Source organism: Oryza glaberrima, chromosome 7 (genome assembly GCF_000147395.1).
Source record: "Oryza glaberrima chromosome 7, OglaRS2, whole genome shotgun sequence".
Taxonomy (NCBI): Eukaryota; Viridiplantae; Streptophyta; class Magnoliopsida; order Poales; family Poaceae; genus Oryza; species Oryza glaberrima.
This window is the reverse complement of record NC_068332.1, coordinates 12,024,153-12,043,066: the sequence shown is the minus strand read 5'-3', so window position 1 is coordinate 12,043,066 and position 18,914 is coordinate 12,024,153. Positions and strand designations below refer to the sequence as shown.

The 18,914-nt window shown below is 42.4% G+C and overlaps 3 protein-coding genes across 3 annotated transcripts; 1 reads left to right on the top strand and 2 right to left on the bottom strand.

The window, feature by feature from the left end:
• Positions 1-1,319: 1,319 nt before the first annotated feature.
• On the bottom strand, positions 1,320-6,514 carry LOC127779118 (uncharacterized). Its single transcript, XM_052305815.1, has 2 exons — positions 5,813-6,514; positions 1,320-1,826 (listed from the first exon to the last, which is right to left on the bottom strand). The coding sequence occupies exons 1-2, from the start codon at positions 6,400-6,402 to the stop codon at positions 1,727-1,729; spliced, it is 690 nt and encodes a 229-aa protein (XP_052161775.1). The 5' UTR covers positions 6,403-6,514; the 3' UTR covers positions 1,320-1,726.
• Positions 6,515-10,521: 4,007 nt separating this feature from the next.
• On the top strand, positions 10,522-14,619 carry LOC127780886 (F-actin-capping protein subunit alpha). The gene is made up of 10 exons (XM_052307875.1): positions 10,522-10,878; positions 10,973-11,088; positions 11,417-11,506; positions 12,252-12,316; positions 12,412-12,573; positions 13,012-13,090; positions 13,180-13,257; positions 13,980-14,054; positions 14,135-14,170; positions 14,292-14,619. Exons 1-10 carry the CDS (start codon positions 10,794-10,796, stop codon positions 14,397-14,399), a joined length of 894 nt encoding a protein of 297 aa, XP_052163835.1. The 5' UTR covers positions 10,522-10,793; the 3' UTR covers positions 14,400-14,619.
• A 947-nt stretch (positions 14,620-15,566) lies between these two features.
• LOC127780183 (uncharacterized) lies at positions 15,567-16,772 on the bottom strand. Its single transcript, XM_052307130.1, has one exon. It carries the CDS (start codon positions 16,770-16,772, stop codon positions 15,567-15,569), a length of 1,206 nt encoding a protein of 401 aa, XP_052163090.1.
• Positions 16,773-18,914: the final 2,142 nt, after the last annotated feature.

The window sequence follows — 18,914 nt, the reverse complement described above, 5'->3', positions numbered from 1 at the left end:
TGGCGAACCGTGCCCTTCGCGCGGATGGCCCCGCTCGTGCACTCGATTGGCTCCCGCGGAGGCGTGGGGACGGCGCAGATCGCTCCGAGTCCGAGCGCTGGCTCGAGAAGCTCGCGATTCGATCGCAGTTGGCTGCATCGCTGCTGTCGGCGTGGCCACGTGAAGAAAATGATAGGGTTTCTGTCTTCTTCCAGTTGGGCTGGCTGGTCTGGTCTGGCTGGTTTCCACGTTGGCCCATGAATCATAGATGGTTCTTCCTCATGTTTTGGGCCATGAACCATGCAAGTAAACTGCTGCTTCTCCCTTTGCTGTTGGGCTGGGCACGTGGGTTTTGGTGGGAGGCATGCTGCTGTGCTTGGCCACTGCTTGAGCCTAACTGTCCGTTCAGGGCTTCTAGATGGGGTTCTCCTGTCCATGTACATGATGACAACAGTGTTAGTTCTTTAGGGCTGTTTACAAGCTGAGATGTAAAAGGCTTGAGAGTCTTCGTTTAGGTTATGATACTTCGTTTGAGTCCAGCAGGGTGAGCTGCAGCTCGAGGACGAGCTGTTCAAAAAGGGGGGAGTAATGTCATGGGCTTTGGGCCGGGCGTCCTAGACTCATTGGATAGGATTATGGTTTGTTAGGATTAGATAAGGTTTGTTAGGATTAGATTAAGTAGTCCTCCATCTATATAAGGAGGGATCCTATCACAGGTCAGTTAGGCATTAGATCAAGATTTATCTTAGTGCCCATCGGCCTGCCTTCTCAGTGCGACGGAGAGCGTCGCACCGTTTAGGTTCAGGACCGTTACTTGTTATTTCATCTACTATAATCCAATCTATCCCCATTCATCCCGATTCTTCTTCACAAATCCTTGCTCGTGACATTCCTCCAATCCAAAGAATCATATTGGAATAAAATCCTAAGGAATTCAATCCCCTATGAAAATCCTCCAATCCAAAGGTGCACTTAACAGTTTATTAAGAAGGATTTGGAAGTTAGGTGTTGAATATTCTCACCACTACTTCTTGTTTATGATCAGATTCAGTCAAACTTTTCAGAGTTGATATGGAGAAAAACGATATTAAATTCTGCATATTTCTACACTACAAATTACTGAAGTTATCCGATTAAAATAAGCGGAACGGATCGATAACTACTATACAAAACATTGTGCCAAACCTTCTAGTAATCAAATTTTGTTGGGCATTTCCTTTGGACATTAATCCATCTAAAACATAAACAGGCGGACTATGCGAGTGGAACATGTGGTTTTCAACCAAATGGATTCACATGAACAACTTCAAAGAATGCAGCTTTTCTTTCTATAGTGACAATTGAAATGCAAAAACAACTGATACATGAGCCTCAGAAACAGCATATGATACCAATCCACGGGAATAACAGGTATATGTAATTGACGAACAAAAAAAAATGAGGAGGCATCAGTTGTACATACTCAGTTGTGATTGATGACAAATAGACATCTCAAAAGAAATCTAAGGACATCAGTAACAGGTTGGCACAAACTTGACTACCATTCACCTTCCTGGCCTCATGTGTCAGAAAACCAAGCCTGAGATATCAAAGTAACCAAAGCCATACATATGCCAAAATATTGCTCTTTATTCTGTGAATGAAAAACAAGACTGATCTGGCATTGTGATTCATGGATCTACCGCTCGCGTCCTGCTCTGTGGCACAGTGCACTCATGATCGCAATGCAGCACTTCAACTCAAGGTTCTAAGCTTCCACCTTCTTCTTTGGTCGCCGATGCACGGATCCCTTCCATGACTTCTGCTTCAGGACTATGCCCTTCTTCTTGGGGGCATACTGCTGTTTCCTGATAAAAAATATATCAGCGTGAGATTGAACCACAACATATAAGCAATTCACATCCATCCTTCATGATTCAAGGAACTTACATATTACAATTCAACCAAGTTATGTCCCATATTTCTATTTATTAAAATTACTGTGATTGCACCCATTTCGTAGATAAAACAGGAAAAAAATTCCCACACTTCATCTCTAGCAGACTGAAGCAGAGCTACTGATTTACTTCTGAATTGCCGGCTTCTGGTTTTGGGTCTACAATTAAAAAACCTTATAGTTGCAATGAAATCAATTCATGAGTCTATTATATGTTGCTAAAATTAACCATGATTTGCTATCCCACTCCTGACTTGCCAGGCACGCGCACTCTTCTCCCATTCTTCAATAAACAACACCTTCCCCTCCCAGAATCTGCAGCTCCGCCCGATGCCCACTCCCCCCTCCCCTACCAGCTCTCCAGCAAAAGCGCCAGTGAGAGCCAATGTTGCACTCCTGACCTCCATGCGCACTGGCATGGGCCTGATGCTGCGCTCCCATCCTCCACACACTCCCCCTCCCCCTTTAGGCCTCCATGACAGAGGAGACTGCCGTGTTTCCATGGTAAAGTTCCTTCGTCTGTGAGGGTTAGATGGCATCTATTGTCTTCTATGAATTATGATGGATATCACCTCCATTGCCCTGCGTGCTCAATTAGCTGTCATCTTTCTAACCTACATGCTCACATGGGTATCATCACATATCCTTTAGCCGATGCACTTGTGTCCTCTCCAGTCAGAACTGAGACACATCTTCAGCACAGTGCGTTCTAACAATTTTTGGTGTGTCAGCATGATGTCAGTGCTTTAGGTAAAATTCAGTGATGGCTTTCTTGATGCTTCTGAGAATCATGCTGCAAACATTATGTGGACTGGTATTGGTTGCTCTTCTATTCACAGATGATTGTATGAAGCTTAAGCAAGACATAGTTGCACTTTCTAAAAAAGGAGGAGCAAGTATGAAACAAACTTCAGCCTTGGATACAGAATACTGATCAAGATGCACCTTTCCAATGGGAATTCTCTAAAAATCTATGAGAACCCTAATGCATTGGTAGGCTGGTTAAAATTGCCACTACACCTTCCTGTACATTAGTGTTTATTTCTTCAATTTCTCATAGCAATATGACATACTAATAAGTTGACAACTTTGCATGGTTCTAGCTTTTAATAATTTGAAGCATTTTTTGGTTTGACCATATGATCGAGGTAGGTAACAAATGGTTTGGAACCAAAACGTACATCTGTTGTCGTTTGATATCGGAGGCAATGGTTTACATTAATCTATATTGAGAGATGATTTCACCTCTTCATCCAACTCATATTATTGTGTCCTTTTATAGCCGCAAATTTGGGTTGGTCAATAGTAGGCTTACTGGATGTGATCTTGGAAAGAGCAATGGCAGTTGGGCCGATGGGAAGGCTGAGTGGTGGTATGTAACAAAAAGGAAGAGAACTTATACCTGAGCTACTTAGCATACCTCTACAGATAAAAAAGAAATACATCACAGAGCAACGTGGTAACTTTTCAGGTACTCTACCCATCTGTTTTCTGTGTGTAAATTATCTTGTGATTGTGGGATTGCTCATATATTCCTTTTTAGTTGAGGACTTGAGGTCCAAATTACCAGGCTCTTGAATTCTGGGATTGCTCATGTTCCTTTGCCATATAGGTGTTTTATGGAATTCTGCTCAATTAATCAGTTCTCTATCTGAACTGCGTGCAATCAAGTAAATAGCAATGAAGAATTGTTTTCACCCCCATTGTGTTCTTTTTTCTTCAAACTTTCCTATCAAAAGGTGAATATATTGCAGATCAATAAAACCACTGGTCATTTCACTGCATTAGGGCTAAGCGCTGGTCGTCATAGGTGATATATGAAGGAGGGGTCATTTTTGTACAATCATGGCATGAAGTTCAGAACTCTTTCAGTTACTGTACTGCAGCTGCAATCTAACTTGGTAAGCTAATTATAACATATATAATACTACCTGAAACCGTGACATCAGAAAGCAACTACTTCCTCCGTTTCATATTATAAGACTTTCTAGCATTGCCAACATTCACATAGATGTTAATGAATCTAGACACATATTAACATCTATGTGAATGTGGGCAATGCTAGAAAGTCTTACAATATGAAACAGAGGGAGTATTGAATAACAATAATAGTTTTATTTTTATTCCAGAGATATCATACTGAATTATTTTTTATTTATTTTGTATTTTTCATGTATCAACAATCTTATAGAGATGTTTTTATGCTTTTGATAGCATTTGGCAGTTCCAAAAATCCCATGTCAGACTTTTTTTGCAAGTTCAAAAAATGATTCGTGATCATTCTTCACATTCAGTCGGTGAACTGATAATCAATTGTTCTTTCATGGATTATTAAAACACTTAACTAATGGTAGACTGATTCCCTTTTGTACAATTTGCTGTGCAAATAATTGTTGAATTACCGAGTTGCTCCTATGACTTTTTCACTGTGCCAAAAATGATTTTGTGAGGACCTGCGGGTGCTGGTCCTCTTGAAGATGGCAACGCTATTTGTCGATCTGGCCAAATTCAAGGTGGGTCTAACTGAATGCAGACCATACTATCTCTAAAAGTGCCTTTGAGCCTATAGTAAGCCAACTTATAATAACTTATATTAAATTTGGAATGACAGTGTTTTCTTTTTGTGGGTTTATTGGCCCGAGTGAAATCTAGCCAGATCAAGGCCATGTGTGATTTTGGTTTCTAAATAAAAGTAATGGTTATGAACGGTATGGTTTTCCCTTTCTTCTCAGGATTGAATGTTTGAAATATGCATGAATGGTTAGCTTTGAATGAACATTTGTACTGCTGTATTATACAATTAACAAGTGCAACTTTTCAATAATGTGACTTGGGATTTAGAAATTAAGGATTAAAAGTTTGCACAGAAAAGGCATAGAGAAGATATTGGTAGCATTTAGCTAACTCCAATAGAGGGATGGTTGTGCAACCTATAAGAGAGTAGTTAAAGGAAAATTGGAAATTATGTGTATAACTCTGCTGCTTTTCGATGTCATCGATACATCAGAAAGTAAGAAAGATGACCAATGGTTGAGATGATGAACAGTCATTCTGTGCATGGTTTCAAATAATCAATTATTTTCAAGTTATACAAATTTTAATTTGCAATGCTTTTAAATCCTCTTTTAGAGGAACCTTGAAGCAGCAATGAGGTGACATGCAAAATGCATTTTGCACCAGAACACCTTGAACTAAAAAGGGATAAATTTCTGATGGTAACACTAATAGGATGTTAATTTATATATTTCTCAAGATACTGTATAGTAAGAGCAAGTCTCCACATTTCAGAAAATTGTGCTTTCCTTGCAACAAACGGCACTTGGCTAGTGTACGTCTAAAATATCATTTCTAGATCACCATCTGTATCGCTCGTTTAGTATGATTACAACAATATGCAATTTCCCCCAGCAACAAAACACAAACATTTGGCACTGATACTACTATATCATCCTGGTTTCTTCTACTGTTCTACTCCTAGGATTCAAGAAAGCCAAAAGACCATTCTTTAGCAGTAACACAGAACAAAATTAATTCCACATGAACAAAACAATAGTAACTTGCTAAGATTTGGACCATATTATCACGGTTTCTTCTACTGTTCTACTCCAAGGCTTCAAGAAAGCCAAAAGACCGTTCTTTAGCAGTAACACAGATTAGAAACTAATCAATTCCACATGAACAAAAAAATAACTAACTTGCTAAGAGTTGGACCGCATCATCCTGGTTTCTTCTACTATTCTACTCAGGCTTCAACAAAGCCAAAAGACCGTTCTTGAACAGTAATAAAGGTTAGAAACTGTAGTACTAATCAATTCCACATGAACAAAACTACAATTAATTTGCTAAGAGTTGAAACATCAGTTAATCAAGAAAGGTAGATTGAACCGAACGCCTCACCTAGCAGGTTTCTTCTCGGTAGCAAGACGCGTCCCGCTCCATGGGAACTTCCCCACTTCCTCTCCGGCTCTGTCTTTCACCTTGGTACCTCCATTCCTCTTCTTCCCCAGCCTCCCGGGGTTGCTGTACACCACCTTGCCGCGGCCGGCCCTGGAGAAGCCCACCTTCTCATCCTCCATCCAGTGCTTCCCCTTGCCCTCCCCTTCCACCTCGGCGCCCTCCACCGCCTTCCTCCTGGCGGCGGCGGCGCTGGCCTTGCGCTCCCTCTCGCCGAGGACAAGCCCGATGGGGAAGAGGTCGGGGGAGACGGGGAGCGGGGCGCGGAGGGTGACGTAGGCCTTCTTGTAGTCGGGCTTGGCGGCGAGGAAGGGGCCCCGGCGCAGCTTCTTGCCCTCCATGTTGAGGGTGCGGACCTCGGCGACGGAGAAGCCGTACATGGACTCGAGGCAGCGGCGGATGTCGACCTTGGAGGCGGAGGGGACGGTCTTGACGGCGAACTCCTGGACGGAGGAGAGCGGCGCGGGAGGGAGCATGAGCTTGAGGGGGAGGTTGGCGAAGTGGATCACGCGGCGGCCCAGCCGGCTCCCCATGGCTGGCTGGCTGGCTGGCGACGGCGGCGGGAGGTTGGGTGTGGCGGCTGTGGCCGTGGGTGGCCAGCGGCGGGAGGCGTAGGGTTTTGGGGATCCGGCGGGTCCGCTGTCTAGTTGCGGTGTGACTTTAGCCCATATCCACCGTCCGGCTCATCCGACGGAGGACGTTTGGCTGTGTGTTGTTTCGAACTATGTTTCATGCGTCATGCAAAAAAATGTTTCATCAATAAAAATAAGTAGAGTAAATTGCGCTCCCAATATATGAACTTGTTTGGCAGATGCAAATAGATACAACAGCTTATAAATTGCTCGTTTTAATACAATAGCTTGCCTAATTTGTGCGAACCTAGTACAAAATAACACACATGTAAAATTAATCTAATGTGTAGTACTAAATAGTCATAGTGAGACATATGCACGCTAGCAGTTGTTTGTACTTGTGCAGACCTGAGCACACTAGCTTAATTTTGAACATATCAGTCAACAACAATACTATATTAACAATACTATATTGCAATCTCTTGTAGGCAGCTTGCACTACTAGAGTACGAATTATATTTTTCAAAACAAAACAACTACTAGCGCGCAAATGTATTACCTGGATGCACCACATTAGATCAATTTTACTTGTGTGGATTATTTTGGCCCATGTTCGCACAAATTAGTCAAGTTATTGTACGAAAATGAGCAATTAACAAGTTGTTGTACCTATTTGCGCCCACATCATAAGTTCATGTATCATGAGTGCAATTTACTCAAATATATTATACGTTCATACGATTTCTTTTACGTTTCGTCAGTTAAAACTCATGGCTTGTTTGGCAACTCGAGAGAAGGGGATTGAGAGTTTACATGAGGGAATTGATGATGAGATTAAGATGAAAATTTGATTTCTAATCTCAATATCTTGTTTGATAGAGGTGGTGGAAATTGATAAAGAGTTTAGTTAAAGATTAGGTCATTAATGAAAACAGATGGTTGACATTTGTTTAGGCAAAGTAAAGGAGAAATTACAACCCCTACCCTAGTATTAGAAAAGAGGGAGTTCATTCCTCAATTCCCCTTCCCATCCCACCAAGATTTTCATGTCTCTCAACTATACAAAATAGTTAATAATCTTATCCCTCTAAACTCCCAATCCCTCTTAAAACTCCCCCCAACTAAGCGGGCTGTCAATGTTTTGTAGTGGATATCCATATTATAGTTAGTATTTTTTAAAATATTGCATTTCTCTAAAATATTTCACAAAGTGGACTGAAATATTTTGATCAAGTGATGAAATAATTTTCTGTAAGTGGTGCAACACTGTTTTGAACATATATCTTTTATCAAAATATAATCGTGTGTGATCTTGTTATTAAAATTTAACTAAAAGAAATTTAATTGTGCAATCAGATTTAGAATAAAAAATAATTTAAAGTTTACTAATATGTGCATAGGAGGAGAGAGCTCGTAAGAGATGGCTTACGTTAGTTGTATACATGGAGATATGTGAGACATGTGTGACTGAGTCTGGGAGTGATGCAGCTAGTGCATGCGCTATGGAGACAAAAAAAAAATAGATCTATACGATAGTTGATTCATTAGTTCTACTTAAACAAGGGCATATCTGAAGGTATAAAGACCGACATGAGGGATTTAGAGCTACCTTCAATCTCGCCGAGTTCATATTAGAGGAAGAAGACTACACTAGCCATCGAACACATATGAGAGCTCCATGCCGCTAGCCCGATAGAGATTAGATTAGGTCATCCCATATATTGTACTCGTGAGATATTAATATATAAAGGCAACATTGGCTTTGCCTAACAGAAGCAGGGCTATTACCTATCAAGTAGTGGGTCCGAACCTATATAAAAATCCATGTCTCATGTCTCTTTTATCTTAATCTCGCGTATACCCTAACACCAACAATCACCATACTCTTCGAATACCATAGGCGAGCATAGTCTGTCAGCAATAATAACTTGTATGTAAGTAACAAATAAAGGCGGGTATCCGATTTGCTAGCAGCTTTGCACTGAAAAAACTCAAGATCGTGCGCTTGAATCCTCTTGCCTGCGTGCAATAAATCTAGCAAAAACCGTTTGATAAACCTGGCTAACATGCATAAATTGCATATGATGTATCTAATACATTTTGTTTTATTTTCCACATATTCGTTTTGGAGGAATTTCAAAGAATTTAAATTTCTAAAGATTAATTCCTATAAATGCTGTTCGGTTCATAAAAATGTTGACATAGAAAAACCAAAAGAAAAATTCCTTTCTTACAAGTTGTATAGAAAAACTATAGGAAGTTTTTCATCCACTCAAACCTCTTGAAAATTTTCTATGGGTTGAAGTGTGCATACATTGTTGATCTTTTTTTTTTCTCCAATTCCTTTGGAACGAATTGGCCCTTGCTAGCCAAGTCACTTTGACACCTTGACCCGATTCAAACAAGGGTTAATTGGATACGTGCCATTAAAATTTGCTGGTTTGAAATATGCCACTAGTATTCATGTATTTGAAAATATACCATTGTAATTTCACACATGTTCAAAATATACCACTACTTATCTCTTGGATGCATTTCCAGAAAAGAAAAATAGGCCAAACTGCCCCTTTTCTCCTCTTATTTTTTCTTCCCCTTTCTCCTTCCTCCTCTCTTCCTTCTCAGCGACACGTCGGCGGCAGCGGCGGCAGTGGCAAGCGGCGGCAGCAGCAGCCACGACACGGCGGCGGCGGCAACAGCAGCAGCACCGGTGCGGCGGTGCGGCGACGAGCGGCGGCAGCAGTGGCGGCCACGGCGGCAGCAGCTGCAACAAAAGGCGGCGCGGCGACGAGTGGTGGCGGCAGCAGTAGCAACATCAACGCGGCGGCGCGGCGACGAGCGGTGGTAGCAGCAGCAGCAGAACCAGCCGGCCATGGCGCTCTCGGTGTTCGGCGGCGCCGCGCGCGAGGCTCGTGTCAGTGCCGGTCACCGTGTTCGGCACCGGCATCAATGAAGCTGTGCTCGCCAAATCGTTCAAAACCGACGTGCCCACGATCCAGAAGCTCAAGGTGAACCTGAGTACCTGACTCCACCCAACCAGTCCTAATTAAGCACGCTTGCTGATCTTCTCTCGCCATTGTCGAGTGGCGGCAGCAGTAGGGCCGCAACGGCGAGCAGCAACGATGGTGGCGGGGGCGGCAGCAGCAAGCTGTAGCGGCGGTGAGCGGCGGCATCAAGAGCAGCCTTAGAAGCAGTGGGGACGGAATGAGCGGCGCAGCGAGGGGAGAGAGTGAGGGGTAGAAAATGGGGAAGAGAGAGAGGTAGAAGATGGGGGTATTTTTATCCAATACATGCAAAATACATATCTCAGTGGCACCACTAAGATTTTAAACAAGTAGCAGTGGCATCGTTACAAATACGCAAATAATAATGTTATATTTCAAATCTGCTAAAATTTTAATGGCATGGATCTAATTAACCCTTCAAACAATGCCCCTTTTCCCAACCTCTTTCTCTCGTTTTCCGCGCGCACGCTTTTCAAACTGTTAAACGGTATTTTTTTTTTAAAAAAGTTTCTATAAGAAAGTTGCTTAAAAAATTAAATTAATCTTTTTTAGAAAAAAATAGCTAATACTTAATAAATCACGCGTTAAGCCGTGTTTAGTTCCAAAATAATTCTTCAAACTTCCAACTTTTCCATCACATCAAAATTTTCCTACACACATAAACTTCCAACTTTTCTGTCACATCGTTTCAATTTCAACCAAACTACCAATTTTGGTGTGAACTAAACACAACATTAATACAACATTAATGTATCGCTCTTTTCCAGGCTCAAGCAGAACCAGCGAACACACCGTCCTTTCTTACAGAAAAAGCCTGCAAAACTGCAACAAAGTAGTCCTCCAACTCCAATCCATTAATCTCAACCGCATGTAAAAGCACAGTCAAAATATGACAGGTTGCTTTACAGCACGTCAGTTTAGCCTTTAATTTAACGTTATCTGTTCTTCCATTCCCATTAATCCGCCATCAATATGGAGCTTTTCGTTAATCAACTCCAAAGCTACCATCTCGTCCGTCCGATCGGTACGGCGATCATCGTCCACCACTAGATCGATCAGTGAGGCAGAGACCTCTCAATCTCTCGCCTCTCGCGTCCCCATCGCTCTCTCCCCGCTATTCTTCTCGTCCAGATCTGGACGTCGGAGCACCGCCCACCGCTCGTCCCCACCGCGGCCGGTGCCTCGCCGGCGGCCGGCTCGCCCGCACTGCCTCTAGGTCGTAGGAGCACTGCCAGCTCGCCAGTGCGGCCGAAGAGCGGCACGCACTGCCCCCTCGCTTCTCCCCTCCTGTCCTCTCCGCGCACCCGACATCGCCGCCCCCCACCCACCACAGCCTCCACGGCCGCCCAAATGTCGGACGGTGAGGAGAAGAGGGAGATCGCCGTCTGGTTCCTCTCCAACGCCCCCGCCGGCGAGATCCACTACGTCGCCAAAGGCAATCTCCCCACCCCTCTTCCTGACCCTCGCAATCCAAGCTGTACAGCCCCGTGTGTTTCGTTGTTTGATTCCTCTTCGGCGTGGGCGCGCAGATGTGCGAGCGCTGCTGGGGGACGAGGCGGTGTACGAGGCCGCCGCGGCGGAGGCCTTCCCGGAGCACAACAAGGCGCACCTCGTGGCCCTCGAGCTCCCTGACCGCAGCGGTGATGTGAGCACTGGGCCATCTCCTCTCCTTGCCGACTTTTGCCGTCGCGTGTTCTCACGTGCTCGAAATTGAGTGTGTTCTATCTACTGTAGTGTTGTGCTTGTTGTAGCTCGTAAATCAGCGGTTAAGACTTAGCAAATCTGGCTTTTAGGTAGTAATTAATAAATCACTTGTGGCTATTGTGTTTGTTACTTTACTTTTATTAAATTCAGTAAGCTATTGGTGTTTCTCATTGGTATGTTTATGAGCATGAGACTATAGGATGATGCCTTAACACTCGAGGGTGGGTGCTTGCTGGCCAGACATTAAAACAATGTGTCCTCGCGTGCAGATAATTATCACAACTTATGGGGAGCTTGACAAGAACAATTATCTGGATCCTAGGACTGCTCAAGTTGCTACAGTGGACCATATTAAACAGGTAATGCTGCAGACTTTACATCTGCTTATCCTGGATTTAGTTCTTAAGCCAGCTATGCATATTAACATAGAATCTTTTAAAGTAAGAGAACATATATAACTACTAAACAATGGATGGTCATCTTAACTTATGGTCTATGAACTATATGAAGCAGTTTCACGTCTGTAATTTAATATGCACAGTATCTTGAGCTTGATGGTTTGACTATTCTTATTCATTTGATGAATATTAATTGAGAAATGGATCCAATCACAGGATATTGATACTGAACTATCTTTCTTGAAGAACATGTTACATTGAATATAGTCCACATAGATTAGTATTGTAACTGAACTCTGCATGTAAAAGTTTGATCCCACAAGTTTCTACTTTTTTTATTTACAGTGTTAACTGAGGAATAAATTATGACCATAATTATGAATTTTCTGGACACAGATTAAGTTACCTATTTTCAATGGAATAGCATAGATGTAGGTAAAAGAGCTTTTCATTATACCTCAAATAGTACATCCAGCAGCAGCTGTATTAGGCTTCAGTAACTAGTATTACAGGTTTCTGCCCAATCCATTTTGTATTAACTTGTGTTACCTCTAGACAATGGCTGCCATTCTCTAACACCGGGTTAGATTGAGATGTTTGGTTAAGTATTTGTTTTTGAAATGTCTATAGTTTTCTTTGTTCATTTGAAACATGATGTGTCTGCTTTAATTTAAGTCACCATGTTTTTTGTTTTACATGTTAAAAGAAATGTACAAAATTGAGGCCAGCTGCTGATGAGGAGCTTCCTTCAGCATACATTGAAGATTTCAGGTACCATAATTATGCTATTCTTTTCCCCAAATTTCTTGAACTCCACATTGCCTTGCTAGTCAATTTATGTTCTGCACCTTTTGTTATGGGTACAGGAGTGCCCTGGATGTTGAATTATCCAAATATGTTGGTGAAGCTTATCCAAAAGGGGTGTGTGCTGTTTATTGTACCAGCGGAAAAGATATAGAGGGACCAGGAGCTGATTTTCGTTTTGCAGCAGTTATTTCTGCTGCTAAACGCAGCCCACAAAACTTTTGGTATGTTGTCTGAGTCTGCAACTTCTCTGTTGTTACAGATACTTGCCTAGTTTTCTCTAATCTTGAACTTGTTTATATGTCCATTTTGTGTATCTCTTCTATACATTTTAGATCCTTATTGAGGTTTCTAGAAAATTTTGGCATTCCTATGAGAAGCTATTTCATATTCAACTTCTGGATCATAGGTTTGCACATCTGTGAGTGTTTAATTCTTTATTTTCCCTTTGAACTAATCATGTGTTTTGTGGGTACCCTCTTTATCATCTTCCCACAATATTATGGTGTCTTTAGTTTTTATGCAGAAAAGTTTAGAATTGTGCTTTGGCTGAATCCTTGCTTCACATAATCTGTTACTAGAGTCGCTTAAGTCCTCTCGTCATAGTTTGACATTTCATTATTTATTCACTGATGGAGACAACTTTGTATTGAGTCATCCAGCAACGGCAATTGGCGCTCAATTTGGACTCTGGAATTCATAGATGGATTACAGCTTGTCGAAATTAAAGGGAAAATACAGGTTTGCTTTTACTTAGCTAGCGCTAAAACATGGTTAATTATTGTTATTGTAATTGAAGTTGGTAACTAAGATACATGTGCATATACCAGGTAGGTGCTCATTATTTTGAAGAGGGAAATGTGCAGCTGGATACTAACATCGATTGCAAGGATTCCACCATATTGCAGGTTAGTTCATACAATACCTATTTTTTTTTATCCTGGCATGTTATGAACGATTGATGGCATCTGCTTCTTTTGACCTCGTGCAGTAATCCACACACCATTTCATCGTTTGTTGTTTTGCTGCTTTAGGTTTACGTGCTAAGTTCATTCTACTGTTCAATATATTTTGCAGAAAATTTGCTCCTGTTTTGGTATGATTTGCTACTGAGTTTTAGAGAATTATATATACATGTATACCCTGTAAACTTAGTTGCGCATGCATAAGTATGTGCTCTGCATTCATGGATGAAGTATAGTTTATGTTACCGATAGATTTTCATAGAACCTTAAAAAATTTATATCTGCACTATGCTTAACTATGTTGGGTTGGTGCCTGATACTTTGAGTTGTTGTCGATATTCTATTGATGCAAACTGTTAAAACAAACAAAGTTGAAATTTTATTTATCCTTTTTATTTCCTGGGGTGAACTGAAAGGATCAACTTATGATTGAGTAGATTTTTTAATATAAAAATTGCACGGGTAAATTTTGCCCCTATTTCGTTTCCTTTTTGGTTCTGGAGTTTTTGCATGTGCTTGTCCAGAGCATTTGTGTATGTTAAGCGTAATGTTTTGTGTAGAGCTGCATTATGCTTGCTTTGTTTTTGCTTGTTTTTAATCTTCACCAGGCTGAAAAATGCGAAACCCTTAACTGTTCTTTTCATGTGCTATTACTCATGTTTCAGTCTCCTGAGGAATGTGCAGTATCAATAACTAACATCATTCGGCATCATGAGTCAGAATATTTGTCATCACTTGAGGTTGAAACCTGTCCCTATTTGTTTATTCAAGCTTATATGTTAACATAATGAGTAATGCCATTCTTTTCACTTGTGAACAGGAATCATACATGAATTTGTCTGATGCAACCTTCAAGGTACACCAAGGAGGCAGTAACTATTTAAGAATTTGCATGATAGTTATAATGCTAGTAAATTTTGTTGCTACTTTTACCTATCCTCTGCTCAGTTGTGTTTACTGGTTATATATGTGCACAGGATCTTCGAAGGAAACTTCCCGTTACTCGTACTCTTTTCCCATGGCACAACACATTAGCCCTCAGCCTTACAAGAGACCTCACCAAAGAACTGGCTATAGGAAAATGAAGCTTGTGGAGGTCGGTTCATTAGATTAGCTTTGATATGGATTTTTTTTATCTCCATGCTATGTGTTGTTCTGTAGATCCTGCAATTCATATCCTGTAGCCAGCAATTCTCTTGTTTTGATTTCTGGGCTTCCACATATCAGTGTAAATCAAGAACATGCACTTCTTGTGAGGAAGTTACATTTCAAGAATATATGATATCTGAATGTTGACTGTGTCAACTCGTGTTAACTCTTGCTGCCGTCCTCATGAAACAAACCGGCCAAGCCTAAATCGATTCTTTGAGATTTGTTGTATAGAACATTGGTATTATTTGCTTCCGAAATGGTGGGGTTTCCTGCCAAAAATTACTGTGTTTTTACAGCCCCATTGTTTCGCTTATTAGCAAATAAAGAATCTTTTGTGAGTAAAATTTTTATACTTGTGGCTTTAGTGACTCAAAAGCAAATGCTATAAAATAAACTATGATGAAAAAAAACCAAAAAACCATAGTCAAAATTAAGTTTAAAATTTAAATTTTGGCTTATAAACATAAGTATAAGAAATTGCAGGTTTTAGGGATTAGCCATTTATTATCTTTTCACTGCCGCCGAGGCGCTGAGCCAAATACGTCACCACACCATTGCTGCTCGTACGGACGGTCATACGTCCCAAAGGCTCAAGCCTAAACCTCCAACGATCGTCCTGCACGATTGTTTTACCCACCATTTGTTTTGGTATCATTGGGCTGGGCCATGATATTTGCAGCGGTGTCAAGCATCCGACATCAACGGCGGCTGCGGTAGATTGCATATCTCGGCTGAGGCTCTGCCGTAATTTCAGCCCCGTGTAGCTATGCCGTTAAAAGCACTTGGCTGAATTCGAGGTTAAACAGTTGTGCTCATACTGTGTGATCAAACAATTCAGCATGAATGCATTGATCTCATGAAATTGAAAAGATATATATCCTGATGAGCAGGATGAGGCTCGTAGCAACCAGCAAGCTAGGATCACAGGGAACAGGAAAACAATATGCTTTTTTGCCCCCTTTAAATTCACAAGATTTGGTCTCACACAAGTTACACACGAATCAAATGAGATATTATCAGACAAGCTCATCATATCGTACAACAAAGATGTACAACTCCGAATGCAAGCAGAGACACGCCAGACGGCCGGCCGGCGTCGTTCAAGCAGCAGCGGTTTCCGGGTAAGGATCGGCCCAGGACGCGTCCGCCGCCACGGCCTCCTTCCATCTCCGGTTGAATATCTGCATCTCGGCGAAGGATCGCCGCCTCACCGCGATCCGGCCGGCCGACGCCGACCACCCGCCGCCGCCGCCGAGCGAGGGGATGCCCCTGTGCATGACGTACTCGCTGTCGACGACGCCGACCTTCATCGTCCGGTCGCCCTGCGCGCAGTAGCCGAGCTTGTAGTCGAGGCCCCACCCGTGGACGAGATCGTTCTGCACCATGCCCCAGGTGCACCGCCACGCCGCGCGGGAGAACACCGGCACCATCATCTCGACCCACCCCGTGCACGGCGGCGCCGTGCTGCCCTCGTCGCACCGCGGCCTGGCTCGCCTGTAGAACCGCCGGTGCACGTCGCCACCTTCTCCTCCTCCTCCGGCCACGGTTTGTCGGGCGGTGATGCCGTGGTGGATCTCCGAGCCGCGCGCCAGCGCCGGCTGCGAGACCTCGAGCCCCTCCCTCCTGACGATGGCGAGGTAGCGGGCGGGGTCGAAGGCGTCGACCTCGACGTCCTCGTCCCACAGGAAGACGTAGTCGTACTCGGCCACCACGTCGGGGTGGAGGAACCGCTTGGCGAACCACCACTTCGTCTGCCCCGCCGCCGCCACGTGCACCGCGCGGCCGTGCCACTCCAGGTCGCCCCACTGCTCGACCGCGCCGTCGTAGTGGAACAGCATCAACGCGAACTCCTCGGCGTGGAACTTGGACACGAGCTTGTCGACGGCCGCCTTGTTCTTGATCCCGACGGGGATCGCCAGGAGGCTCCTCGACGCCTTCTGCCGGCCGTGCTCCGGGTCGCTGACCATGGACACCATCTCCAGGTTCGACTCGCCCTGCACGATGCCCCTCGGGAGAGGCTCGCTACGGCCGCCGCCGTCGCTCGACGCGGCTGGCGCTTCAGCTCGCTTGTCGCGCAGCATCTTGCGCGACAGGGTGATCTTCTCGGCTGCCGCCGGTGAAGTCGACGGGCTGATCGGGCGCCGGTCCTTGTGGTGTACCGTGACGGCCGCGCCGGCGACGAACAGGAGGACGAGAAAGACGAGCGCCGCCACCAACATGTGCGGAGTGGACCGCTTCATCTGCGGCCGCGGCGGCGAGGAGCCCATGGCTGCTGTCAAGTAATCGTCGCCGCTATGTTGCACCATGATTGCCATATATAGAGTCCATGCATTCAACTTTATACTGAGGGATAGGATCTTGGAGGCCGACTCCGAACTGGACACGTACGACGTACGCGACATCGGTAAGCTGGCTCCGAACGGGATTTGGACTACTCTCAAGTAAATTGACTGGTAATACTTGCCATCGGTATACCGATCGCTCGAGAATTATCGGGTGCTCCAATAACTAATTATGCAACTGCTCTTTCCACTACGTTCATACATATCAATGCTTATTTCGCTTTTTCGCTTTAAAAGGTTGGTCAAAAATAACTTTTCTTCTAAACTATACCATTATATTCGTTTTAATTAAATATTTACAATAAGATATCACATAATCATAAGATCACATTATGATGAAAGAAAATCTTTCAATCCATTAATACTCGATATTTCATATGCAATAGCAACATGTTTCAATGTGTGTTTCGCTATGTTTTACAAAATTTACCCAACTACCTGCCCCTACTTTCTCACCTCTCTCTCCACTCCACTCCATTCATTCATGCATGCATACATTTCGCGATGTTCAAAACGATTTTTTCTCCTAAATTACTTATCAAATCTATAGTCCAATCACACGTTGTGTTTGTTGTAATTCAATTTTTACAATAAGATATATATCACATGACTATATTCTAACAAAAAAATCGTATGTTTCAATCCGTTAACACTCGATGTTTCATACGCGATAGCAACATCATTTAACGCATGTCTTTACTGTGTTTCACAAAATTTTTAAATATTTTAGTGGCTAATTTTTTTTTACCATGTATAACTTAATGTTTCACCGATGGTCAACTGAAAGACCATCTTTTTTATACAAAATCAGACATCCAATTTGGAGTTTCCTCCTAAATTGACTACTAGAAATTAGAAAAATTAAATTTTATTTTGGGCCATATTTATTGGAGTTTCATAATAGAGGTAGCTACAAAGTACTGCCTGTTCACTTAGAGCGTATTTTGATTTAAAAAAAACATTTGGAACATTTTGACCAACACTAATTAAATTACAAGTATATTAATTTACTTACAAAGTTGACCAATAAATTCTCACTTCAATGTGTTTTCACACAATATTGCTTTTATAACTATTTAAGATGACAAATCAGTGGTGAACGTTTGCCCTTAAGATGATTTGGAATCAAAATATGCGTTACAACAGGCTTGCTAACTTTGTTGCTAAACTCGTATTAAAATTTATAATTCTATTATATGAACCTAGGGCTTGCTAACTTTGTTGTTACTTTTAACCCTTTACCAAATCGAATTTGGTAGAATTAGATGTGTGTCGACGGACTATAACCGCAGACGGTATTTGTAGAGTATGGTGATTGTTGGAATCAGGATACACGAGATTGAGGTAAAAGAAATGAGAGATAAAGATTTTTATACAGGGTCAGACCTCTTAACTGGTAGGTAATAGCTGCACTCCTATTTGGTTGAAACCGGTGTTGCTTTTATATATCAATATCACACGAGTACATTATTTGGGGTGACCTAATCTAGTCTTTGTCGGCTTGGAGGCATGAAGCTCTCACACGTAGTCGATGGCTAGTATAGGTTTATTCCTTAAATATGAACTCGGTGAGATTGGAGGTACTCTAGATCCCTCATGTCGGCATCTGAGACTCCTACATTAGGTTTGTCTAGATCTGTATTGGCTTGTATTCCATTGAATTGTCCTCTCTCCTCCTAGGGGTTCTTATATTTATAGCGAAGATCATCTTTTGCTCTAAGTAGAACTCAGAGAAATATAACGGCATACAGACAAAGAGACCCTATCTTCTCTTACTAGAATTCAAACACCTTCTATTTCGGGAAGATAATTTCCTTCTTTATCCGCCGTATTTTCTTAATCAAAGGTTATCTTCTCGTATACTATTAGGTATATAGTATTTTTGTATATCATGACTCTATGTATAGGAGGTATGCCTTATCCTTGACACTGACCGTGTGTTCTTAAAGTCTTATCAAAGTTTTGAGAGTTTTTAAGAGTGAACTTTTGAAATTTTAATAAAATATCAATATTAAGAATGTGCTTATTTTGTTGCTCTACCAAAATTTGAAAGTAAAATTGGTAACAAAGTGAACAAACCTGCAAAGGATTAAGCAATTCTTAGTT